At 33.9% G+C, this 26,979-nt stretch overlaps 3 protein-coding genes across 12 annotated transcripts in view; 1 reads left to right on the top strand and 2 right to left on the bottom strand.

The window, feature by feature from the left end:
- The window catches only part of LOC106159787 (adhesion G protein-coupled receptor V1-like), a 127,434-nt gene extending 123,948 nt beyond the window's left edge, over positions 1–3,486 (bottom strand). For all 6 annotated transcript variants that reach the window (XM_086998849.1, XM_086998853.1, XM_086998851.1 and 3 more), the window contains exon 1: positions 3,139–3,486. The gene's annotated coding sequence lies outside the window, so the exon portion shown is untranslated. The remainder of the gene's footprint in view (positions 1–3,138) is intronic.
- On the top strand, positions 121–6,978 carry LOC106171392 (NAD-dependent protein deacylase sirtuin-6). 3 transcript variants are annotated; one of them, XM_013551729.3, is made up of 6 exons: positions 121–139; positions 4,231–4,456; positions 4,824–4,931; positions 5,083–5,210; positions 5,442–5,530; positions 5,819–6,978. In XM_013551729.3, exons 2-6 carry the CDS (start codon positions 4,252–4,254, stop codon positions 6,528–6,530), a joined length of 1,242 nt encoding a protein of 413 aa, XP_013407183.2. In that variant the 5' UTR covers positions 121–139; positions 4,231–4,251; the 3' UTR covers positions 6,531–6,978. The 3 variants fall into 3 exon arrangements, with proteins under 3 accessions (XP_013407183.2, XP_013407182.2, XP_013407181.2); XM_013551728.2 differs by lacking the exon at positions 121–139 and adding an exon at positions 3,502–3,811; XM_013551727.2 differs by lacking the exon at positions 121–139 and adding an exon at positions 3,503–3,811 and having other exon boundaries at positions 4,199–4,456.
- On the bottom strand, positions 6,634–26,374 carry LOC106171390 (superkiller complex protein 3). 3 transcript variants are annotated; one of them, XM_013551722.2, is made up of 43 exons: positions 26,249–26,374; positions 25,794–25,932; positions 25,366–25,509; positions 24,931–25,022; positions 24,589–24,661; positions 23,974–24,102; positions 23,718–23,816; positions 23,329–23,443; positions 22,962–23,105; positions 22,697–22,804; positions 19,613–19,749; positions 19,229–19,318; positions 18,907–19,004; positions 18,470–18,587; positions 18,226–18,302; positions 17,906–18,005; positions 17,444–17,604; positions 17,215–17,299; positions 17,066–17,097; positions 16,778–16,878; positions 16,464–16,566; positions 16,014–16,106; positions 15,335–15,424; positions 14,824–15,038; positions 14,423–14,484; positions 14,012–14,068; positions 13,655–13,723; positions 13,315–13,389; positions 13,038–13,179; positions 12,552–12,645; positions 12,211–12,288; positions 11,790–11,917; positions 11,260–11,383; positions 10,583–10,757; positions 9,939–10,109; positions 9,618–9,729; positions 9,304–9,420; positions 8,889–9,025; positions 8,500–8,619; positions 8,066–8,145; positions 7,588–7,779; positions 7,273–7,396; positions 6,634–6,949 (listed from the first exon to the last, which is right to left on the bottom strand). In XM_013551722.2, exons 2-43 carry the CDS (start codon positions 25,881–25,883, stop codon positions 6,887–6,889), a joined length of 4,614 nt encoding a protein of 1,537 aa, XP_013407176.2. In that variant the 5' UTR covers positions 25,884–25,932; positions 26,249–26,374; the 3' UTR covers positions 6,634–6,886. The 3 variants fall into 3 exon arrangements, with proteins under 3 accessions (XP_013407176.2, XP_013407175.2, XP_086854981.1); XM_013551721.2 differs by having other exon boundaries at positions 25,794–25,937; positions 26,249–26,369; XM_086998855.1 differs by having other exon boundaries at positions 25,794–25,884; positions 26,249–26,356.
- Positions 26,375–26,979: the final 605 nt, after the last annotated feature.

Below are 26,979 nucleotides of genomic sequence, written 5' to 3'. Positions count from 1 at the left end.
CACCTAAACTATTATTGAACATGACACTTTGTGTTATAAACATTTGTTTCAGGGTCACAGCACAGAAATCTGGACAATCATAAAAATGAAGACCCACTGGACACAGTCCACCACACAGGTGCCTTCAGCCATCAGTAAGGTAAACAGTAAAACTACTACTAATACACTCTTGTGGTTAAGTAAAAGGTTAGTTTTATTAATTCTATTGGTTGCCATAAATCCAAATAACAAATAATTAGGAAGGTAGGAACTGTGATTTCTACCTTGACGTAATTGGGAATTATGCTTACGGTACTATATATCTATTCCAAAACAGCGTTGCAATTGCTTTTTAATGTGTCTTTCATGCTCTACCCTACTAGGCTATACTAGCAAGTCTGTGCCAGACACCAAATATGTACTAGTAAGTATGTATTAATACATACAAATTAGTATATTTATAAGTATGATTAATTATACCATTTTATGATTTTGATACAGATGTAGAAAAGCAAGTAGGTGAACTGACTAAATGATTTTTTAATGACTTAAACCTAGTATTAACTAAAGTAACATGATGTAAATTTTTCTAATTAGCTACACTGCAAACATCAACCCACTGAGTATACAAAAAAATAAATAAAACAAATAAGCAACAGAGCAGTGTTAATTACCAGCTTCAAAGAACCACGCAGTTAGATGATACACTCAACAAGCCCTAAGAATTGTGCATTCTGACCTCAATAATATTGGATAATTCTTTAAGAAAACACAAAAGTCAACTGCTGTTTGGGCTGAAAAATTGCTTACAGCTGATTCAATACTAGGAGAAACATTATCATGCCAGTTTGGCTTGTTCTTGTACCTGAGCTTTCTTTTTAACCAACTGAGTAAACCCTCAAAAACCAACTCAACCTTTCTTCACCTAACTGGGTGCTTAGAAGTCCTAGTAATTACATTTTCACTAATTGAAAAACAATAAATTCTAAACAGTATGGTCTGTTTCCTTATATTAACGGTTTAAATGTAATGTGTCCAAAACATGTTTTGGTAACTTTACAGACTGCTGATTTATTACAAAGCTTTAGGCTTCTCAATCCATGAATGTGCAGATATAGACAGAGCCTGGAAATTGTGACTTTCACTAAGATAGTAATAGAGGCCAATTGTTCCACAATTGATTCCCTACCCTTACCTTTAAATGCCAAAACCAAAATAGTGTTTCCTCTTTTAAATGCAGTGAAACTGTCCCAAAACTCAAATGCACTTATCGCTGATTTATGCTGCAGAGACTGTCTACCACATGCTGTCTGTTGACAACTCTATAGAAATTTAGTGATAAGTGATTAGCTAACACTATCCCGAGTGAACTCTATCTGTTGTGGCTGCTAAGCTACAAAGAAGACTTGATATGAAGTTTTGCAGAGGTAACTAAGGTAACTAGAAATGATGGCATAGATCTCTCATTTAGGTTGTTAGTGTCAGAATCATAAAACAAATTTTTTTAAAAGTTGTATATATTTTCACAGAATTAATGGAATTAAGGGATGTCTAAAGTAAAATGTACATGACTTCTTCAGCTAAACTTCTCTACTGCTCAAGATATTAAATCCTTAATCTTAATTTATGTCATTACAGAGAACATTGCCAAAATGTACTATATGTGTACCTGAGGGTGTGTCATCTCCTTAATTACTACATCACACCTGTGTAGGAGAATAATAAGCACTGCCTACGGCTAACCACTTAATTTTCTTAATCAAAACGATGGTAATTAGCAGCTATCTTAATTAGATAATAAGACAAAATATCTGCCTCTAAATTTATGAATGATTACATATAATATGACTGAGAACATCAGATATATTCCACATCAATAGGTGTAAAAATATGACTCAAATTCAAATAACCATAGCATAAAGCTTGATAAATCTAAATTTTCTAAATGTTAATATAAGATTGGTACATTCATTCATTTGATAATAATCACAGCAAATACTGCAATAAAACAGATTAGTCCTTCAAACTGCAAAACTTAGGCCCAATGGGCAGAATTAATCATCAATGCAAATGTTTCATCTAAATATTGATTTCTTTATATGAAATGGGTGTTGTCTTGCTTGGTGTGCTGGTCTGGTAGACCAGTACAATAGAATTCCTACCTGGTCAATATTTGTTTATTATTTAGTTAAGCTGACACACTGACTCGAAGCAGTTCATTTGATACCCACACACTATGTATACAGTAAATATTCCACTAAAATGTAATTTAACATACTTTAAAAACAGAAATTTTATAATGAAATAAGTATATTTTTTTCTAATTTCCCACAGATAACTTATTTGATTTTCTTTTTTTAAATACTGCACAGATAATGATATAAGCTAAAACCAAGTGTTTAGACACTTGCCTTCCATAAACTATCCAAAACCATGTGAAAAAATTACATATTACAATGTTCTCAATAATATTTTACATATTTCTATATTTACAAAACCCTTAAGACGTGTTATAAATTTACATGCATGTTTAATTTTCTCTATTGGTGTTGTACATGCCAGCAGAAAATACTGAAAAGCTGACATTGCCAAGGTTTATATGGTATATGGAAGCTCTCTTTTGCTTTTGAATGAATGACCTGGCATGACCCCTGGAAGAACTTTTCAACCTGACTAGAAAATAAATAAATATATTCTTTTCATAAATGTGGCAATTACTGAATATATTTCAGACCCAAGCGATCAAACTACTTTCCATGATGACTATATAAATGAGGTCTAATTTTGTTGTTGACAAATACTTTAAAGCTATATTTAGCCTGGGACATTATTTTTTAGCCTTTGCTCTGTAAACGAATTCAGAAAGTTCAAGTTCAAAAACGTCAGGCACGATTCATTTTCTAAAAAAATGTATAAACTTTATAACAGTCTTGGTAGTAAACACACTAGCTGAACCAAACAATATGTGCCTCCTGTTGCATATCTAGGTTCTACGTGACTTCTTGCTCGAGATCTTAGCTGTTGCTGCATTAGTCTCACGTTCCATGCGTTTTGAATAACGTTACCTATCATGTAGATTTCAAACGGAAATCTACACCTCCCTACACATTAATTAACAGTACGTTAAAATACATCATGTATATAAAAGACATGTGTTACCTTGATTTCACTTTCAGATCCCTTTCTCCCAAGTCTGTTATAGTGCCACCCTATGCATGACTCTTACAAAGACCAATCAATAAACTAAATGCAGAGGTGTTCAATCACTTTCTAAAATGGCGGAATCTTCCTTGGAGAAACGACGCCGTTAAATGAAATTGGTGATAATTATATCAAATTCATCATGTAAACGTATTAAAAAGTCAAACAAGCCTTGATCTCAATATATGTAGCTGTACGACTGTACCAAACCCCGAGAAGTAGAAGGTACAGAAATAAATACACGAACAGGTTGCTGTTCTCACTCCACTGTGTACCGCGTGGGGGCGCACATTGTCATGTAAACTTTTAGTACCGCTTTTTGGCTTACTGCAAAATCACCTTTTCGGGGCAACTCTTTAACAAATTGTCAATAACATGATTTAGCACGGATGTGTGGACTAAATGAAACTTGATACTAAGATTTATATTCATAACAAGGTAGAAGAATGGGAAGATATATGTATTTTCTTTATACCTGAGCGACAAGGCACAAACCATCTCTGCAGGAACAACTTGGTCGAACTCTCTCGGCGGCTTTATTTTAAATCTAAGCTCTTTGAGCTAATTTTAACGCCGTGCTATAAGCATCGGCAAAATATATAATCCAGATACATTGCACGTTACAGGTTTGGTAAGTTCTTTCATGTTTCATAACTAAAAGCCACTGAGCACTGTTCATATTCAGCCGATACAGTGATCATGCAGACAAATCGGTCAAAAAAACAAGACTGCAGACCATTCTCTTTTTGCATAAAAGGCAAATAAATACATAGGGTGTACAGACAAGATCATGATATGTCAAGGCAATGTACATGTAGTTCAAATGTTTTCTTTATTTTAATTCCTGCAGTATTTGCAGTTACGATCACTTAAGTACAACTTACATGTTATAGTATTATGCACCATCTAAATTTTACACTCCATAACAGATAGATAAATTTGCAAAAAAAAAAAAAAAAAAAAAAATGCATTTAAGTTTTTTATCAATGCCATTTAAAGAAATTCATCACACTTTCAGGAAACTAAAGAAAGGGTGTAACTATATTTTAGTAAGACTTCTACACCTACAAGATGTCAGTCAACTATGCTACGGGCCTGTCAGAGTATGAACACAAGGGGAAATGTGGGCTGCCAGAGACATTTGATTCTCCTTCAGAGGTACATGGGAAAGTAGAGCAGTTGGCAGAGTGGATTCGTAGTAGTCGTCATGTAGTGGTACATACAGGGGCAGGCATCAGCACTGCAGCAGGAATTCCAGATTTTAGGGGACCTAATGGTATGAATGGCATTCTGGACTTGTAAACCAAATATGTGGTCTCAGTGCAAAATGTATTCAGTTGTCTCAGTGTTTAAGTGTATTCATCTCATTCTTGTATAAGAATTAAAGGATAGAAAGTGATGTGATTAGTATGATTATCTATGCATGTTTGCATTATTTGAGATGTGAGGATTTGGATTAAATATGCATTTTGAGCTATAACTGCTCATGAATGTACTGTAAGAATTATATTTTGCTTATTAGTTCTCATTTAGTCATGGATTTGATTCATAGGTTGAAGAAACGTCAGCAAAATGATTTTTGTCTTTCCTAAATTATTGAAGAAAAAAGATAAACTGATAGCCAGGCATTTTCTTTATAAAAGGGGTTTGGACATTGGAACAGAAGGGACAGGCACCAAAACTAAATGTGACATTTGATAGTGCCAGGCCAACCTTCACACACATGGCATTGGTGGCTTTAGAGAGGGCTGGTAAGTCTTACATGTTGGTTTGTTCTGCACTTATGCAGACTTTTTCTTGTTCAAAACAAAAATACTCTATCATATTGTGTCAGATCACATTACATACATTGTGTCAGATCACATTACACACAATCATCTACCTAAGTTCATAATTTTGCAGGGTTGGTGCATTATGTGATTACACAGAATGTTGATGGTCTACACATAAGGTCAGGCTTTCCTAGGAACAGGTTGTCCGAGCTTCATGGCGACATGTTTGTGGAAGAGTGCAACAAGTGTGGAGCACAGGTATGGTATGGTATGGTATGGTATGGTATGGTATGATATGGTATGGTATGGCAGGGCAGGGCAGGGCAGGGCAGAGATTTCTGGTTACATCAAGGCTTTGTTAACTGTCTGTAATGTGGGGAAAAAAGAAGCATTTTATACATAAGTTTTGCTACATTTATTTCTTGGTTCAACATTAAATTTAACACTGTGTAGTTATTGTCTACCATTTTAAAAATGTTTGTTTTGTAGTACATTAGAAGTCATGCTGTTCCAACAATGGCACTGAAACCAACTGGAAATTCATGCACATATACAAAAGCTAAAGGGATCAGGTGCAGGTAAGGCTCCAAGAAAGTTACAATTAACATTTCTATAGGAGCAACTTTAAAGCAATTATTTATTAAATTGAAACATGGTAGAAATAATGAGTAAAATTAAATTATGTGTTATTTAAAAAAGAATTAAATTAAATGCTACAGAAGGCCACATTTTCATCACCATCAAATTTATCTAATACAACACTTCACCAGGTTTGATGTTTCTTTTACCACACTGTTCACATTGGGAAGCAAACAGTACAAAAGTTCACTCATAATAAAATTATATTACATTACTTAACATTTCAGAGGGAAACTTTATGATACCATTCTTGATTGGGAGGATTCTCTCCCCGAGAGAGATTTAGACTTAGCTGATGAACATTCTAAGATGGCTGACTTGAGTCTCACTCTAGGGACCACCCTTCAAATTGTACCAAGTGGAAATCTGCCTCTTGCTGTCAAGAAGAATGGGGGGAAGTTAGCAGTTGTTAATCTTCAACCAACAAAACATGACAAAAAGTGCAATTTAAAAATAAATGCCTTTGTGGATGACGTTATGAAGAAATTGTGTTGCATACTTGGCGTGACTGTAATGGACTTTCAAAGGCCAGTTGTCTCCCTCCAATCTGTTCATACACAAAAGACTAAGAAAAAAGGACCAGTTATTTTAGTCGATTCGGAGCTTCGGGAAGATACAAATACTATGGATACTTCAAACGGATTAAGGCAGATAGGGCCAGTCAAGGAAGAGAATAAGTTGGATGACAATTCCTCAAAGAATGTTGAAAAAGACAGCAAAACTCAGGAAATTCTTTCAGAATCCATTAAACTTAACAACCTCAATACGGAATCTCTAGAATTGACAGAACAAGATGCAGAAAGGGATTTGAATTCAATGAAATCAGCAGGTTTTGTTGAAAGTTCAGAGTCCACCTGTGCACAGGCTGATGGCATTAACAAGGATAATGAACACTTGGAAGGACCAAAACCCAAACTTATAAAATTGGAACATATATAATTTAATAGATATCATTATTAGTTTCTTAAAATATTGTTTTTAGAATAGCAGAGGAATTACAATCTTAGTGCAACTCCTGAAATAGCTGGTGTACAGCAATACATATTTTTTTAATAATTTATTTTCGTTTTCATATTTTAGACAAATTTCAGAGCAGTCATGCTCATTAATCAAGGATCAAAATTACCACCATGATGGATTACATCAGTATTTGTACAATAAATATTTTGTCCAATATTCATACTATTAATAAAATTCTTTCAATTCGTCAGTACATTAAGGATTGCATCCCCACACAAAAAAGTTTGATCACTTTAAATAGGCATCCATATTAAACTGAGTCATGTCATTTTGCATCACTTGTTACATATCTTTAGAAATTCCATATCTTTTTCAAGATTTGCCTGGACCTTGAGTTCCTGCAATAAAAGAAAATCAAAAGAGGTAACATGGTTTCACTCATTATTATACACTTCTCTTTAATGTTCTAAGACCAAAACAACAATTAACATTAAACGGGCATTATTTTTACATTTATTTGTCAATGATTAGTGTGATTAATAATGTCATCCCATTTGACATCCCACATGCTTGACATAGTTTGGTACATTTTTAACCAGAATGAAGTCTGAATACATTCTGTAAAATGTTGAATTTTCAATTTCCTCAAACCTAAGAACAAGTTCCAAGAATAACTTTTTGTTTTCTGTTTTTGTTCTGAATAATAAAAATGAACCATTACCTCTAAATGTTCTGTATCATTCTTGGCTTTGTATATTGGCAGTAGCAGACGCCTGGCTATCCTGGAAGCCAGGTTGGTTACACTTGAAGCCTGCAGCACAGAATGAAAGTATCTCTTGGCTTGTCTGAAAAGAAAAGAAAAGAAATCTTTTCAAAAAAAAATCCATAATGTATTCTCCTTGATGGAAAATATTAACATTTATGAGTTGGTATCATTACAAGTTTACCATTGAGTTGACAAGATGACTAGAAGCAGCAGAATAAAGAATTCTAATATATATATATATATATATACAAGACCAAACCTAAACCTCACCTGGGATTCTTTCCCTTCATCAATAAAATCCCTTGCATAAGATTTGCAGGAATGCATTGTGGGTCCAACTTGAAGGCTTCACCAAGGGCATCTTGGCACAGTGACCCCCACTTGTCACTAGCGCCCTCTTTAAGTAACTGTGTAAACGACAAGTGGGCCAACTGGATGGCACAGTGAAGTTTGTGGCTGGAACTGAAGATTAGAATACTTAAGCAAAGCATCTACAGAAGATACCATTTGTTTGTTTGATCTAAAATGCTGTTCCTGATTGAACAGTTTGTAATACATGACCGTTTGCATAATACCCTCCTACTTCAAGTAGCAAACACGTGACCTGCATTTCTTTATTATTCCTAATTTTTTCAAACAATACAAACAATAACATTCTTTTGTGGTGACTAAAATAATGAATGTCTTACATACTTATATTGCATTGCTGGAAAATTGTATAGAGACAAAATATTTCCACACAACTTACTCTGACACTTCCAGAAACTGTTTGTAGATTATCTCCACATTCTCTATCAAACCTTGTGTTAGGTAGCTGGTGGTCAGTAGCTGGAGAGAAAAATATATACACATCATTCTGTTAAATCATGTTTAAAGCTTTAAAACTGTTCTAAAGGCTGAATCATAGTAAAAATAATGAGGGTTACAATTTTTTGCACCAGCTTTAAGCAAGAGTATTTGCATTTATATTCGACCACAAATGAAACGAGACTCATTTTAAACAATTATAAAATCGGAATCTGAAGTATAGTAAAACATGTATGCGCACACACACACACACACATACACAAACACACACACAAAAAAAACTTTTCCATGAAACAAACACACACAAACACACACACACACAAAAAAAAAAGGCATGTAAATCTTGAATTTGCCTCTAAATTCCCCTACTCATACCTGCCAGCCTAGCCAGTTATTTGGGGCCTGAAGCAAAGACTGTTGTAGTGCTGCCATGTTGTTGTCAGCATACAATGCCAGGGAGCCAAGCAAATCATCGGTTCCATACATTTCCAGGGCCTATGATAAAATGTGAGAGAAAATAAATTTGGTAATTATCAGTTAAGCCTTCACAATGTTACTGTAGCATCAAAATTATATTTCTAAACTGTACAGCATCATGCTGTAAGACTGCAAACAAAAAACCTTGATTCAAAGGTTACATGAAAAGCATACTTAAAACACTGACACATAAATTTTACAAGGCATTTTGTCAATTCCTGTGATGGATATCTTAATTTTTAAGTCTCTTTATGTTTTGCACCTTTTATGTCAACAAAACAACTAACCTTTTTTAGTATATCAATTGTGTCTTCTTTTCGTCCAAATAACAAAAGATTAAGAACATTTTGTTTAAAACACCATCTGTGAAGGACTGACATCTCCATCTCTTCACTGGTATTGTCTTCCTCTAACGCCTTTTCCACTATTATACAAAAGTAATAACATCAATACACAGCATAATATATTACATATTTTAGAGGGATACATGAAAAATAATAGCTAATGCTTTCTTAGATCCAAAACTGAAATTAGTATAATTTTTCTTTATCTTTACACATTCTTTCACAGTATGTTCAGAAAATATTCCTTACAATTATTGCTTTTTAATAAAAATAATTACAAAAACATGCATGAACATGTGCATGCATGCACACACGATAACACACTGCATTACTTTTTACCAGTACAATTATTACTCACCCCAACACAGTACAAACTCCCAGTAAGCTGAATGAAAGGACAGAGACTCTGGGTCTTGCCTGATCATCTTCTCAGCATACATAGCAGACAGCAGGACTATGTGATGCTCTAGTTTATCTGAAGTAAATGGTAAAATTGTGAATTTCTTTCTTTCTTTTTTTTTTTTGCCTTCATATATTTCCAAAATGTCTGAACTTAAAATTTAGTTGTAAAATGGAAATACTGATCTGGATGCTGATCTTGAAGAAAAACCCTGGACGGTCCAGCATATAACATCTGTTTTCATTAAATGACATCACTGCATATCTCATTACCTGGTTGGAGATGCAATGCTTTCTGTGCTACTTTCAAAGCATTCTTGTGACAGTCAACTCTTGAATGCAATCCTTTTGCCAAGCAGCCAAGGGCTCTGTACATTGGCAGCTTCTGAAATAACCAACAAAACACCAAATATAGTAGTACATCATTATGCTACAATAGGTAAAAGTTAGTAACCAGAGATAAATGAGAAATAATAAATTTTATGGTGTAAATTTTGAACAGATACTTTTTATCCACTAAATATAACTAAATTCAAGGTAGAATTTTTGTTCAGCTGAGTAGAACACACTGTTAATATTGGATCCTACACATACATTTTTCCCTGTCAGCTCATCATGGACCTCAGAGGCACAAGCAGTGGCGCCACCACAGGCAGATGGCAAAAACTGCAGAAGGTATTTGCTTGCCAGCTTCCACAACTCCTTTGATGTTGGGTTTTTATGGACAGCCTTCAGGATAAGGTTTCTCCCAGCCTTGGCTTTGCCCTGAAGTACAAAATATGATAATAAAATCAGACAAGGACAAAGAACTGGACAGGGGACAAACTTACCCCAACAGACAACCAGATCACAAAAAGATGTTTTGCAGCTCTTATGTCTTAAACCTCTGCTGCTTATAAACTATAACTCTTTCCTTTTGAACAATCTTTGAATCAATTCATTTACTATAATTCAATGGACTGAATTATGCTCACTCTATTAGGCAGTGACTCCAAAAAAACATATTTAATAAAATTATCTTTTTGGGGGGAATGACCAAAAGAAGAAGACTGGCAGCATATTGGTTATAACTCAATATAAACAAGTTCTTGATTTTAGACAGCAGAGAAACCTGTGTAATAACCCCCTTACACAATAAAGAGATAATTAAACAAGACATAAGAAATATAAAATATATAATCACTGTTTGACCCCACATACATTACCACAAGCTATCTACATTTACTTCTCAGCCTCACCTGTAGCAGAGCTAGAGCTGCTGTCAGCCAGGTGATATCAGTAAACATATCAGCATCCTCCTCCAGCTGTGGTATCTCCTGTAACACAGCAGCACTGAGAGTGACATCTCCCTCGATAAGACCTAGGCTACACAGAGCCTTCAGGCCAAGCTTTGAAGGAGGGCTGCACTGGGACCTGGTAGATTTTATGAATATTATACATCTTTTATTTTGTCAAATGTATGAAAACTAGACTTTGTAAAAGCCTTAAAGGTAAACTAAAAACTCCATTGGAGTCATCGCTGTTGCTTGGCTCCCAGACTAAAGGAAATTATTTAAGCATGGATACTGGCATAGGACATTTCTCAGGAATAACATTTCAGTCAATATCTGCAGCTGATATTAAACTAGGTATTTATAAAACCCTACCAATGTACATGCAGACTTTTTTCATGTGATCATTTCTACATTTTTACATCTTCAAAATCAAGCATATTCAAGCTTTGAAATTAATGAATTGAATTATGTCTCCACATTAATTATTCAATTATCCAATTTTTTGATTTCATAAAAATATACACTATCGGTCAGTTCTTTTGACTTAATTTGGATGCTAAATAAATTTATCACCTGTCATTCCTTGTCCCATTACACCCTGACGTTATCTGAGTACAAAGAATGAGAGAAGCTGTACTTACCCTTGGAATAGAACTGTCTTGGCAGTATCTAAGTCCTTGACCTTATATGCCACCATCCCCATGGCAGCAAACACATGCGACTTCTCTTCAGCATTGGGGGCCAAGTGCAATGCCTGGTCATAGGCTAGCAATAAAAACATGATACATAATGATGTAGACAAAAAACAAGCAAATCATATTTGAAGTGTTGCAGTACAGCTGGGAGCATCAGCTCTTAAAAAAATGTCTCAGTTGTTTTTCATCAATTGTTCTGACTGTTGGAACATCACAGGATGAGGCTTTCTAATACATCTGACATGCTTTTAAAAAATATGATATTCTTGTAGGAATGCAAGTCAGCTTGATGACAAATAACACCGTCTTAACTTGGTTGTATTCTGTTATTTGAATAATAATACTTGTACATTCTTGCCATTGAAGCGCTCTGTTGATAATAATTCTGTTAAAAAGAATTTGTGTTTGTTTTTGAAATCAACCTTTAATGAAATAAAAACAAACACTTTATTGCAATTGCATCACATGGGATCTACCTTGGTAGCTCTCTGTCAGTTGTCCACTTCTGTAGAGTGCCAAAGCCAGGCCACACACATCTTCATATCTATTCAATGGTTGTATTAGCTGATACTGGGCAACGGCTTCTGTAGCTTGATCCACATGACTGGAAACAATAGATTTCTTTGCCTTATCAGCCTTAAAAACGGAAAATATTCAACTCTTGCCCAATGGAGGGCAGACCCTTATATGTGGCATATTTCAATCTTTCTTATTTAACTTATTATTATTATTATATTGATGAAAACACCTACATCCTTTTAAAGTAGTGTTTATAAAGTTGTTTAACATACAACTATAAAATGTCTGATGTTAAACCTTTTTTATTGTCTTAGCATATTTTGTGAAATTTCAAATATGATTGCTGGAAATTATACCATATAATTGTTCACTACAAACCATAAAACCCTAGCATAGTTGCTGTGAATGACATTTCTTTTATCTTGATCCTGTACAAAGTCTATCAGTTTTACAGCACTGCAATAAAAAGGTTCATCATGGTCAAATAAATGCAATAAAAAGTTTGAATGTAGAAAGTTACAATCTAATTTTCAACTGGCTACCACCATATCAAACACATCTGTCAAACAAACTATACATTTTATATCATGTTCTTATATCTGACATTCAGGTTGACTGATAATCATGATTAAAACAAGACTTGTGCAAGCTTTCCTTAATTCAATGTGACACCAGAATAGAACTGTAATCATATTATATACATAGAAAATCACACCTACTTCCCCATTGCCTGAGCTGCCAGCTTATATAGCCCCTGTCTCTCCAACAGCAATCCATACATCATATAAGCTGCTGGATTGGTACGCACCAGATCTGAAAGTTTTAAGATGTAAGCAAGTTCACAAAACAGTCCCATCAGCTGATAAAATAACCAAGGTTTCAATTCTTTTCACACTATATTGGTCATGTAGTAGACTTATAATGCAAAATAGTTATATTGTTTTTTATTATTTAATATATCAGAGCGTAAGAAAATGAATGCCAAACAAATATTTATAAAATTTAATACCATTGACACCCTATAATATAACATATTATCTCAAGTTCAATATATACTGCTTTATCATGCAAACCCATGCACACCATATTATATTTATATTTATATTTTATAGCCACCTACAACAAGATGCAAGATTTAACAAAAACATCTAGCTCATTTGACAGTGTTTACCAACATGACTAATTTCCCAATATAAACTGCTAACCTGTGTATTTTGCCAAAGCATCACATGCTGCTGGAATGGCATCCATTTGCACAATTGAAAACTTGAACACCTCAGAATCTCTGTTACTCTTATCCTCCAGTGTGCGACACACCCAATTAGCATACCCAATACTTCCCTCAAGCTGAAAATACAATTATAAGGCAATACAATTATACATTGACAAAGACGTCGGTATTAGTATATTCAATAAAATATGAATAAAGCAGTCTACAAATTGTTCCACACATGAGAAGTCAACATCCAAACCCTCACTTACATGGTGTCCCAGTTCAGTTGTGTGTCTGTAGAGATCCATGGCATCTTCATGCCCCACTGTCTCTGCTATCATTGCCTGGACAGAAGAAGATTACCACTGCAGTAATGTATGTAGTACTTTTAAAATTCTACATTTTTGTTGTTTCAGTAGTAATATGGGCTTTACTAATTCCAAATGACTGAAACTGTATTTGAAGAATTTTTAATTTATTTATTCACAATTTATTCAAATTATATTTACATTTTCAAGTATGTTGTAAAGAAAATTATAATAATGATTAATTCAATTTTAATAAAAAAAACAATAAAAAATATAAATAACAAAAACAGTGTAAAAATACCTGTCCAATCCAGCATGCCACATAACCAGGGTCTAGAGACTGGGCAGACTTGAAGGCTTCATGGGCAAGCTGAAATATCATTGCATATGTAGGTCTCCTCTTCAGTCAACATCATTAGTGGAGTTTAGAGATGACTGACATATTACAAACCAGAAATATAATTGGAAGTAACATGTTCATCTTATCACCATTAATGGTTAATATTTAGCAATGCAATCAAAATTTTCTTTTTGAAACACCAAAATTCATTTTAACTTCGGTAAAACTTTGACTTTTGTATAGATCAAATTGATTTTTCTGGATATTATGAAATTTTAAGTAGTAACATGAATGAAGTGGTATTCAAGGACTGCCTACCTCTACTTGACCATTGTTGAAATACAATGTTCCAAGGTTTGTCCAAGCAACAACATTCTAGAAAACAAGTAAACATGACACTTGGAAAATTTATACACAGTTTAAAGAAACAGGGAATTAAATTAAATTAAATATGAAAACAAAACCCAATGCCTCTATTTAATACTATTATGTTACTTTCTACAGAAAAGACAAAAACAACAAATTACATATTAAATGAAAATTGCTTTGGGTATATCACTCATCCCATTACAATGATGGATTTCAATTAAACAGATGATCTCATTAAACTAATTCAGATATAAAATCATTCAGTTTACATACATTTCATGACTGGCTGACTTATACAAAAATCTGGTATCACCCAGACCTAACAGGTATTTTACCATCTGACAATATCTGTCAACTCACATTCTGTTCTGCCTTCAGAGACTGGATAAAGCAGTGCTGAGCCAGAGCAGAATCACCTACCACTAAAACAGACAAAATTAGGTAAGCAAAAAGCATTATTTTCTGACCATTCGTCAATATAAAGCAACATGCTGCTGTCAACTAAGGCATTTAGATTTTCTTTTTCAATTAAAAATGTTAACATGCATTTCAATATAACATATTTATTCAGCATAGATACAAGTCTAAATGCATGCAAGTGACTTGATTTCCAATGTAGTGTTTCAAACTAAAGATAATACATATGCCATAAACCCTTACCCTGCATAAAATAATAAATCATTCTACCTATCTATCTCAATCTATCTGTTAAATTAAACGTAAACACATCTCAGAAAGTTTTTGTAAACTTTTATATTTACCCATATCTGCTGCCACCACACCAAGTGATGTCCAGTGTTTGTGGTTTCTAGGGTCTAAACTGACAGCTCTCTTCAGTGCCTGGACTGCTTTGTCCATTGTTGCCTTTTTGACCTGGAGGTCAACTGTGGCCTGATTCTGTCTGTAGTAATTTAGTCCCAAGTCCTGCCACAAGGTGGAGCATTCTGGCAGCAGTTTCAGTGCCCGTCCATAACACCTAGAAATGTACCAATATAAGTAATATATACTGACAAACATGCATGTATATTAGATATGTCATTTAAAATTTGTAAAATACCACAGCAGATAAGAATTTACAGAAAATATAAAACATGATTACAATGAACAAAAACTGATCAGAAAAAAAGGGCACAAAGGGCACAAACAATACAACTGTATTTCTACAATATTATCTCATCCAACTGGCATAAGATGACTCACTGATGTTAATTCGTATCACAAAACAGAACAAATCCATCCATATTCTTCATTAATCCAAAAGTGTTTATTTACCTGGCACCTAGGGTAAGAACTTGTGCTTTACTCAAATGCTCTGATTCTGCACTCTTTCCTTTCTCCAACAACATGCCTGGGACTCTCATGCTTCAAAAGAAGTAATGCCATACCATTAAACAAAAAAACTTTATTTCAGTTAATCAAAAGCTCATTTTTTCAAATATTCACCACCTTTGTTCCAATATCTACAAAGATCAAGCACAGGCGTGATAAAAATCAACTTGAGAGTCACTATCAAGTGTGGTAGTTGTGAGTGGTAATGTGTGCTTATCTCTCTGATTTTTTATCCATTTATTTATAAACAACAAGTAAGAATTTAGGGAAAAGTGACATATTGTTTCATTGAATATAGTTGGCAGTCTACTGGGCAGACTAGGGCCACGTTCACACTGTAGTTCTGAATAAGACAGGTAAAGGTTTGTCTGTGTCATTTGAAAAATGGGTGTATTTCCAATTCATTATAGGTTAAAAACAAAGAGTATTTTTTCATGAGTGTACATATGAAAGCTGTGTGATCAAGTCAATTTTTAATCTCCAATTTTACATGGGATTTCTAATTTCAATTTGTAATATTGTGGATATCAATGACATCTGGTTGTAGTTCACTAGTAATGTACATGCTTTTTGCAATTTTTACATATCAATCCTGCAGTGTGATCACAGTACTTTCCATTACCTGACCCGCTCTGCTGCCACCACATGGATCAGAGTACAGGCATCTCCCATCAGTTTCCACACACATGACAGGTCTGGTCTGAATGAGGCAGCTCTTAAGAATAAAGTAAGACTTATTAAAATTGACCATTTTTAATTGAAATACAAGGACTTACAAAAATCTTCAGCATTTTCAATAAATTTTAATTTTATCAATTAAGTTGGGATCATGGGTAAAATTTAAGTACTTCAAATCATATACTTGGGTACTTTAAAGCATATACTTTTCTCAGTTATTGTACTAAATTAATACAACCTTACATAAATATCTTTTTCACAGATTAAAATGCTCTTGATGCACAGGTAAAATCTGCAGGCCCCACCTTCCACTACTTTTAGATATTCTACTTCCGTTACTCCACATGGGTATGAGTTTCAGCAAGGATTCAGTATCTGCTTACATATTATATACCTGGTCAAGTGGTGAATGGCCTCCTGACACTGGTCAACTGCCCGGCCAGAGAAAACCTGCTTCAGTGAGTCCCTTGCAAGATGGACATAAGCTTCACCTAGACCTTGGGTAAACAAAGAAAAAACATTCATATAAAATTAATTCCATATCTCATTTCTGTCCTTCTACTTTGGGTCAACATTTGAATCCTTTTTTCCACCAATAATGCAACCCAAAAATTTAAATATACCACAACTAGAGCACAGGCCTAATGGAATATTTAAATTTGTAATGGCTGACAGAATAAGTGACAACAGACACTATAGTACAACTACCTTTCAATGCAGGCACATAGTCTGGTGACTTGGTCAGGATAGCCCGGTACTCCAGAACAGCCTCTGCATATAGTCCCAGGGTCTGCTTGATAGAGGCAATCCTGTGAAGGCAACAAAAGAAAACTATTTTGGCATTGTGCTAAACCTAGTAAATAGGAAATATTTTTCACGTTTTTATTAAAATTTAAATATGACACCATGATTTCTATATTCAAATACCTGTGTTAATTTCCAACAATGTAAAAGAGGAACCTTCAAATGTCTTGCACAAGTAATGTGGATACTTACTGGTATAGACCGTACATGTTGTCCTCTGACATCTGAAACAAAATGAACATAATTGCAAGTAGTCAAATGAAAGAATCCAATGTCTTTGGGATCTGTTGAAATAGTTTATCATTTTCAAATATGTGCTAGTAGAATTTGGAATTGCATACCTCAGCAACCTTTGTGAATGCCTTTAGCGCTGCTGTATAGCTCCCTCTGGTGGCATAAGCCTCTGCAAGACACTCCCAACAATGTCTAAAAAGAAAATAAAAATCCATATATCCCAAAAGTTTTTTTCTTTTTTTTACATCACAGACCATACTTTTTATACATACATCTTTTCAAAGAATATACATAAAATTGTCTATATTGTCTGAAATCATGAACATATATCTTTACCTATCATTAGAATCTGCTCTGAGTGCACACTGAAATGAGGCTATGGCAGCTGTGGGTTCCATGTGTTTCAGTTGGTGCAAGCCTAATCTCATCCAGGCCCACTTTACACTGCCAGCACTGGCTGCTGCTGTCACTCTTGATAATACAGCCAGAGCACCATCCTGAAGCATTAAAAACAGAATCCTATTTAAAGAATATGTTAATCTTTCAGCTAAAACTCAATTTCCACACAGGTACAGGTTCAAAGTCACCTGCTTGAAACCCATCCTAGAACTTGATCTCTGCTGGAGTAATCTATCATGTTTTGTTTTAAAAACCTGCAGATAAAACTCTGGACAAGTAAACTATATTAAGTTTACAAAAGAGGTTCAAATAATTAATATTCTCACAATGATATTTTGATAGTTACATTCTATACTGAAAACATCAACTTTAAATCAATACATGTTCAACAGAGCCTACCTCTTCTCCAAGAGAATTCAAAATGTCAACAAAAGCAGCCCCAGCTTCGTCATTGTTGCTGTCAAGGTCAAATGATTTCTGATAGCAACGTCTGGCTTTTCTGCAAAATGAGTATATAATTAAATCTTCTATATAGCCAGTTACAGCCAGTTACAGTAAAGCAAACAAATATTACCAAATATTACTGACAAATTATTCAAAGATATATATACTGACAGCACTGAACTAAAATTTCATGAATATTTCACATGTAAATATTTTTTACTCCAGAAAGATAAGTATGTTGTTTCAAAGACTAGATAATGTAAACAATAACTAACACTTGATCTCCCGCCTGTGCATAGTGATGCCCTAGGTATAAAAATGGCTGACTGTAGTAAGGGTCTACTTTTGCTGCCTGGAAGGAAAATTCTGTAACTTAATCAAAATAGAATTTGTAAGATGGTAACCAGTAAATGGTACAAGACTTACCTTAAATTTAACTAACAAATTTTTAGTGATCTTAAATCAATGTTCAATATTATTATTATCATATTCAAATATGTAAGAAAAGGAGCATCTTGCCTTGAGGAAGTTAGTCAGTGCCTCCTTGTGGCAGGTCCCCTGCTTCCACTGGACTCTAGCCAGCTGGTACAGAATTTTGCCATCCTCCCCAGCTGAAAGTTCCACTGCTTTAGTCAATCTGAAATGTTTGAAGATATTGGTAGTTTTCTTTTTCATAAAAAAAGCTTATTGTTGAAACTCTGTTTCTTATCTCATTTCTATAGGAAACAATATGAAATAATGTGACAATAAATTGCCTTTAATTTCTAGGTTTCCAAAGATCATAAAAATAAAGAGAATATACCTTGGCAATTTGAAAACTGAAATCATTCTGTCTACAGACCACATCACAATATCAAAATTTATATTTCCAAACTAATCATAATTCAACATTTAAACATAACATCTTTCTAATGCTTGCCAATAGAAGACAGTGCACATGGATCTGCAATACTAACTTAGTATTGGCTTCCTCCAGCTGACCAGCAACAAACAGACACCATCCTTCTAGAGCCAACATGCAGGCACTGGAGGAATCAGAAAACCCCATACACAGCTGAAAAACAAAATTGGAAATGTAACAAATACTGCAGTAAAGACATCAGTTGACAACTTCTATCCTGCTAGTTATAATAACCTTGATCTTGATGATTAATTTATACCATTGCTGATGAATTATTAGAATGTAAAACTTTACTAAATTTTCCAAGTTTAAATATTGTTTTTTAATAGGAGAACAGATATGACATTTAAATCATTCATAATAATGATCACTTGTACCTTTTGTGCTTGATCCAAATCTCCCTCTGCCAGTACAATATAACAAAGGAGCTCCTTAGCTGTGGTACAGGTAGAATCTTTGGATATGACCTGGTCATGTAAAATGGTGACAATTTGATCAGCTTTATATATAGTTTTCAGGCAATCATAAAAACTTTAAGGTCCAAAACGCAGGAATTTTGAATAAGGTACTCGTATGTGTATCAGAAAATGCAATACCAAAAGATTATTTGCACAAAATCCCAGGAGTTAATCCAGTTCTGCAACTGGTCTTCTGTTAATTTTTTTAATGTTGTTAATATTACATGTATATAATATGTATGTCATAACAGTAGAATTTTTCAACAAACATCAAACAAGACAAATAAAATCTGATCCAAATACCTCTTGTACCAACTCCTTGGCCTGCACTAAATGAGTATCCTTGCCTAGTTCCAGTAATGCTGCTGCCTGGCAGAGTAAAATTTCTCTAATCAATGCAGCATGTTTATTTGTTGCTTCTTTTTTAAGAATTTTCTTGGCTGAAACAGATACAAGGCATTAACATTTGACAGCATGTTGAATGTTAATGGTGTCATGGGGAGTTGAGAGAAGTAGTATGTTGCAATGAACATAGAAAACATGTCATCCTTGGTACATACAGTAGGAGCAATTTTAGGGTTAGTATATTGACTTTCACTCAAAATCAACTGATAAAATTGTGTTCATTAAGAGAAAAAGATACTGTTTCTATAAAGAATCACAATGCAATAAGTACTGTGTAAAGAGAAAAGAAAACAAGGCAGCAAAGCTGTCAAATGTACAGACAAAAAACAGAAAATAAAGATGCAAAAAAGGTCATTTTGTCAATTTTGATGCAATAATAAATAATGCTTAAAATAGCACTGTCTGTCAACACTGAATTTTAATCATGCACAACAGGTAACATGGTCAATAACAGGAGCGGACCCTGAGATATTTTCTGACAGTATTCCAAAGTATCTATTTTGATCCATCCTCCATTTTGATGGTCTTCCAACAGAAAAAAATAGATACCAGTCAATATAAACTTAATAACCTGTCTTCCAGAAGACCCAGAAGATGGTCTCAATCCACCCCTTCAATAAGATTACAGTTTCAGGACCATGAGAGTTCAAATTCACATGATGAAAGTCTCAATATTTGTAAAATGATGACAGTGCATAAAATAATATTACATAAGTAACATAATGTTTAAAGACATAAAAAACAATACAACTGCTTATGTGGAAATAGACGAAGGTAAAAAGCATAAGGCTTCAGGCCCATCAAAGTTCAAGTTTATACTTAGAAAGTGCCAGAATGAGAAAAATAAAAATTTCACACAAAATTGCATAAAATTCAATAATAAATGATAACCCAATTGACCTGGCTTTCTAATTTGAACTGCCTGCCAATCCTAAAAATCATACTCATAAGTTAATAATAATAAAAAGTTTTCTTTTCATAATGTTTGCAGTAGCAGTGCAAAAAGATATTTGTCAATTTTGATGTAACATTTCATAAAAAATTACAGAATAATTTGCTTTTCCAACTCAGGCTGCATTTTAGTCCTGTGTTTGTTTTTTGAAAGTTTGACAGTAACATGGTTTTCCCATAATGGTCATCATGGCAGCAGCACCAAAAATTGTGTTTTCTTCTATTTTGATGCAATATTACATAATGCTTAACAGCATAATGACCATCAATTTTTTAATAATAAAATATATGTATCATGGATTTTCAGAAAATGTGACTAGCATGGGTCTTCAAGCCCATGGAGGTTCTAAGTCACACCTTGAAAATGCCAATAAGTGAAAAATAAAATTTTCACAAAAAAACAGTTTAATTGCCAGAAAAATTTACCAAACAGACTGCATTGCCTACAGAAGCTGTATTTTAGTTTCTTTCCTGTAAGTTTGAGAACAGTAAGTGACATGATTTTCCTTAAATGGTCATCATGGGAGCAGTGCCCAAAATAGGGGTTTCTTCAAATTTACAGCAATAAATGCAATATTACATAATGTTTAACAGCATAATGTCCATCAAATGTTATTAATATAATATTAGTAACATGGACATTCAGAAAATGTGACAAGCAAAGGTCTTCAGGATCATGGAACTTCAAAGTCACAACTTGAAAATGCCAAATGTGGAAAATTAAATTTTCACAAAAAACTGTTTAACTGCCAGAAAAAATACCAAACAGACTGCATTGCCTACTGAAGCTGTATTTTAGTCCCATGTTTCTTTCCTGTAAGTTTGAGAACAGTTAGTGACATGATTTTCCTTAAATGGTCATCATGGGAGCAGTGCCCAAAATAGGGGTTTCTTCAAATTTTGATGCAATATTACATAATGTTTAACAGCATAATGACCATCAATTTTTAATTATAAAATATTATTATCACAGATATTCAGAAAATGTGACTAGCAAAGGTCTTCAGGCCCATGGAACTTCAAAGTCACATCTTGAAAATGCCAAAATGTAAACAAGACAGCACTGTTCTGAAATGGGTTTATTTCCATTTTTAACACTTTTTTAACATAAAACAAAATAAACATTTTACTGCCATTTTTATATGACCAACTACTGTAAGAAAATTGATGAGATGGAAAAAGTATCAATAGAACAGTGTTAAATGTCCAATTTCCTCCATTCTGAGATTCTGAACATAGTGGATGATTGAATCTGACAAACTGCAATGATATGAGTTTATTTCCATTTTTAACACTTTATTACGCAATACATAATAACAAGTTTACCATCATTTTTACATAATCAACTAACAATGTTGTAAAGATGCAGGAAATATCACACAAACACTTTTACGTATCTTGTTAGTTCAATAATGAGACTGTTAACATGCCTAAGAAATGAATCTGAGGAAAAGTGAAAAAACAGTATAACTTCTAAAATAATGGCACGATTATGCTGATTTTCAAACTAAACCTGTGTTTTAGTAAGATTGACCACTCCTGTGAGTATAATGACAATTGGCCAATCTGTTTTTCTTCTATTGTGTTATCAGTGTTGCATATATGTTGAAAAAAGTGAAAAAACAGCATAACTTCCCTAAAAATGGCCCGATCATGCTGATTTTCGAACTTGACCTGCGTATTATGAATATTCATCAGTTTTGTAAGTTTCAAGCCAAAAGGTAAAATGCTTTTCCACTTATCGTGTTATCGGTGCTGCATATATGCTGAAAAAAGTGAAAAAACAGCATAAATTCCCTAAAAATGACCCAATCATGCTGATTTACGAACTTGACCTGCGTATTATGAACATTCATCACTTCTGTAAGTTTCAAGCCAAAAGGTGAAATGGTTTTCCACTTATCGTGTTATCGGTATAAGTGCACGCCAACGGCAACGGCAACGGCGACGACAGACGCAGGTGACGGCTATATGTACAGACACATCTGTGTCTGTACATAAAAACATGTACACAAATCTGGGTGTTGTTACCTCTCTCACTTGTTTCCACCACACCCATGTTATCATGCAGTTTTAGCTGGGACCTAGCTAACAGTAACCATGCCCCTGATGGGATACTCTGACTGCCCATACCTACACCTGAATAAGAGATTTACCATATCAATAGAACAGCATTATGTAATTTTGCCAGTTGTCATTCAAAACAAGATTATTAAACTCCAATAAATCTACAATTTGAAAACCAATCCTTCTTTTGAAATGACCTGCGCAAACAAACACAAAGAATTATACCTACCCTCCAGTAGAAGAGCCCTTGCTTCTTTAAAATCGCTGCTGTAATAAGAAGTCCATCCTCTTGCAAGGATTGCCATCGGTGTTGAACCTGACAGTTCCTCCAACTTCATGCTGATGTCACAAATGTCCTTCACATCAAATTCAGCTATAAATGTAATTGTGAATACAAGTTGAATCCTCTTACACTATTATGATATCATTAAAAATGAAAATTATAGTATACAGAGAATGACTTCACCTCTTTTTTCCAAGTGTACCTAATAAGTGTTGTTTGTACCATTCAAATTAAATATTTGGTACATGAAGCATATAGTGTCTTTATACAAAAAGATTACAGACACCACGCCTAATAAAAAGTCAACAAACACCTGAAAAGCTATTCATCATAATCTGGCACTGTACTTCTAAAGGAAATGCAGACTTTGGAAATAGTTTTGCCATGGCTTTGCACTTCTCTATCACAATTGCACTCTCTGAAGTTTTCTGAAACCAGATTCATATCAAAATAAATACAGTGCAAACCAAATAAATACAGTGCAAACCTTGCAGAGGAAGTCTAGGTGGATGTACTACATACGTAGTTACTGCGATCTATTTTCACTACATTAACAACAATCAAGTAGTTATTTCAAGTAGTTATTTCAATGTAAATTTTATTGAGAATACAAAATTATCTCAAAGTACATAGTATTACTTCCACAGGCTTATCTATTCATTCTGATTAGGAAATAGTATATATCACAATTCTTGCACATACTTGTATAAGCCCATTAATGTAGATTTTCCATATGGACTCCAAATCTTTCTCACTTCCATCTGGTGGTGAATGGACAATTTTTTCACAAGCAACATGCAGCTAAAATAGATCATGATATATATTACGTATTTGTTGTTTTTTATACATCACACCAATTATTCTTTACCAAAATTAAAAATATTTTCATGCACTATGACATCCATTGACAATTTTTCAAAAGGAAAAATTCCTTTAATTTTTTTTACATAATACTCACCAACTCAAACAAATCATCTGGCAAATTCTTCTTCAATTCTAAAATCTTGACCAGTTTTTTGTAGACATTAAGAGTTTTTCTACCGTCTTCCTGGCACCATTTCAATAGGCTCTGTCCTATTTCAACTGCCTGCAATAAATGTATCACAATCACATTAATTCACACCAAATTATAGATGAGGAGATATATTAATACTGGGCTTTTCTCACCCAGAAACCTGAGTTTCAGAGGTGTGTGGATATTTTTCATGGTCTTTGTATATAAGAAGACCACAGCAAAGGCATACTGATAGTAGAGAGAAGAGTTTCCAGGGAAATCTGAAACTACATACATTGAATGTAATGTTTAGACTTTAGGAATTAGACCAACATCATCACCCTACATGAAGCCTTGGAATGTCAGTAGAACAAAAGCAGTTCATTTTTCTTCTAAAATAAACAAAGATATTCAGTAATTTCCACAATAACACAAAATCATAAAATAAAAAGTGACTAAATGAGATCTAAACTTCTAACAGTACACAGTTAAACAGACAAAATTAGGTGTATCTACAATACCATAACTGTGCTAATATATATATATATATCAACATTATTTTATCTGAAAATCAATTACCTTGAGAAAGTCACCTCTCCCATCATACACATCACACAATTTGTATCCAGTTTCGAACTTCTTTTCAAAATCACTAAGTACAAAGAAAACAAACAGGATAAGTTGCAGTGTTGAATTAAGAATAGTAAAAGTAATGTCTCTTATTTGTGTTGCAGTGTTGAGGTTAGATAAACTGCTACCATATGACCCACTGATATATGATTATGACTTTCATGGCACATATCAATATTTTAATTTATAAATATCAATAATCCTATTTTAACACAAATACACAAAATTTAACTTTATTTGTATCAGAACATTAAGAAAACTTCTTTCATTCACTTTGTAAACAAACCATACCTCTCATATAAAGCCATTAATTTCTCATAAACTTGAAGCATATCATCTTTGTATTCTGCCTTGTCATTTTTTTCATAGAAATTACAAAGTCCCTGAAATATAATACATGTATACTGATTTCTTTCTGCATAGCTTGGCCTTTTTTTTTTTGACAGGATTGGGGACCTATGAAGACTTGAATTTGACTTTCACAATCAACATACATATTTCCAACAGTATTTTAATATTTTTCATCAGTTGAATAGAAGTTATTGTAAAAAATTGATGACTAAAGGGCAAACCATTCAAAGAGTAAAATAACTGTAAAAGACAATATCAGAATATAAGTGAAAAAAGGTGGTATTGCAGAAAGCCATCACAAGTGCATACTTTGCGTGTGGCAAAAACATGGGAGTGGCAAATTTAGATCTTAACAACAAGAACTGTCTTACTCACCTGCCATGCTAGGAGCTGATCCGGAGCACTATCTGTGGCCTTCTTATATGCAGACAGAGCTTGTTCTGGCTGCTCTAGTCCCTCTGCTGCCACCCCCACAAACACTAGGGCATTGTAATTGGTCTTGTCTACTTTCAGGATGGCCTATGTTGTGTACAAAGAGCAGTTTAACTTAATGCAATACAATTACCTACCGTAGATCAAATGAAGGCAGTTCTTCTTAAAAGAGTAGTCTTCCTCAGTAGGTCATGATGCATTTGTAACTTTTCAGTTTTCTTGTTTCTTACTGGTCTATCTCAAATATGTGAATAAAGAAAAGCCAGCTAGCATTTGCCTGCTTAACCAGTATTTTTAACCTTTTCCAATCAGTACATGTATTGGAAATTTTACTAAAAAAAGAAATAATAACTTTTAAAAACCAACTTCACCTTGCAATGTTTGAGGGCTTCTTTGTAGTCCTTGTTGCGGATAGCCTCTCTGGCATTTTTCAATGTTTGCTTGAGCTCCTTTGCATCCATGCTAGTGAGATGAAACTGTAGTTTTCCTAGTTTCCCTTCTGCTCTAGCACTGCACTTAAATATATGAGATCTTACATGTAATACGTACCACATCTTGAATGGCTAAGTTTGTCTTCATTTTTCAAAATGCAATACATGTGGGTTAGTCAATGCAAGCACTGTTATCATTCTACAAATTGAAGTCAATTTTATGCATGTAGATTATAGTACCTTTGTTGACAATCTATTAATTTTTATAAAGAAATATTAAGTAACAATAACGACGGGTCTTTAAAACAACTTTCGCTTTTAATGGTTTTGTGATGGACGGCATGCTTTCCTCTTTACAAGTAAAATCACCGAGTCAACCAAAATTTAGCTTTCACCTAAAGCACGGCCTGCCTGGGCGCTAAAACATCTAGAGGTACATCTGGAAGTAATTCTGGCGAAACACCGAAGTCAGTGCTCCGATACCTCCTTTCTTTACCTGTAAAATGGCAACATACTATGCATCGCTACTAAAGTCTAAGAACATTAACCAGGACAGGCGCTCCTCGCGGCGAACTTCAAAAGACTTTTATTATATACTTGCAAAACGGAAAACGTGAGCTAAAACACGTACTTTACAATGCAATTTTATTTTTTTACTCAATTTTCCAGTCTCTCTTTCCGAGTTCTTAATCATGCATGGAATTTTGAGTGCTCCGTCACACAAGGTCAAACAAATTAATAAAGTTAGTATAGGCTCCTATCATATACCCTGAGTGTCAGAGAAACGTAAAAGCTAGCTTGCTAAATATACCTCGTGGTGGAGTCGCTTTTACGTATTGTTGATATGGGTTATATATGAAATCAAGATCGAGCTGACAATACCGGAATCTAGAACCTAGGGTACTATCATAGCACATAAATGAAATTTATTATTATTATTATTATTATTATTATTATTATTATTATTATTATTATTATTATTATTATTATTATTGCTGTTGCTGCTGCTGCTACTACTACTACAACTACTACTACTAATATTCTTGAAATCAAACTTTCTTATTTTTATATATAATTATATTTTATAGGCCTATATAATTTTATTTTAAGCATTTATTTTATTCTT

Source organism: Lingula anatina, chromosome 1 (genome assembly GCF_051362555.1).
Source record: "Lingula anatina isolate TDL-2025a chromosome 1, LinAna3.0, whole genome shotgun sequence".
NCBI classification, from domain to species: domain Eukaryota; kingdom Metazoa; phylum Brachiopoda; class Lingulata; order Lingulida; family Lingulidae; genus Lingula; species Lingula anatina.
This window is presented reverse-complemented; position numbering and strand designations above follow the sequence as displayed.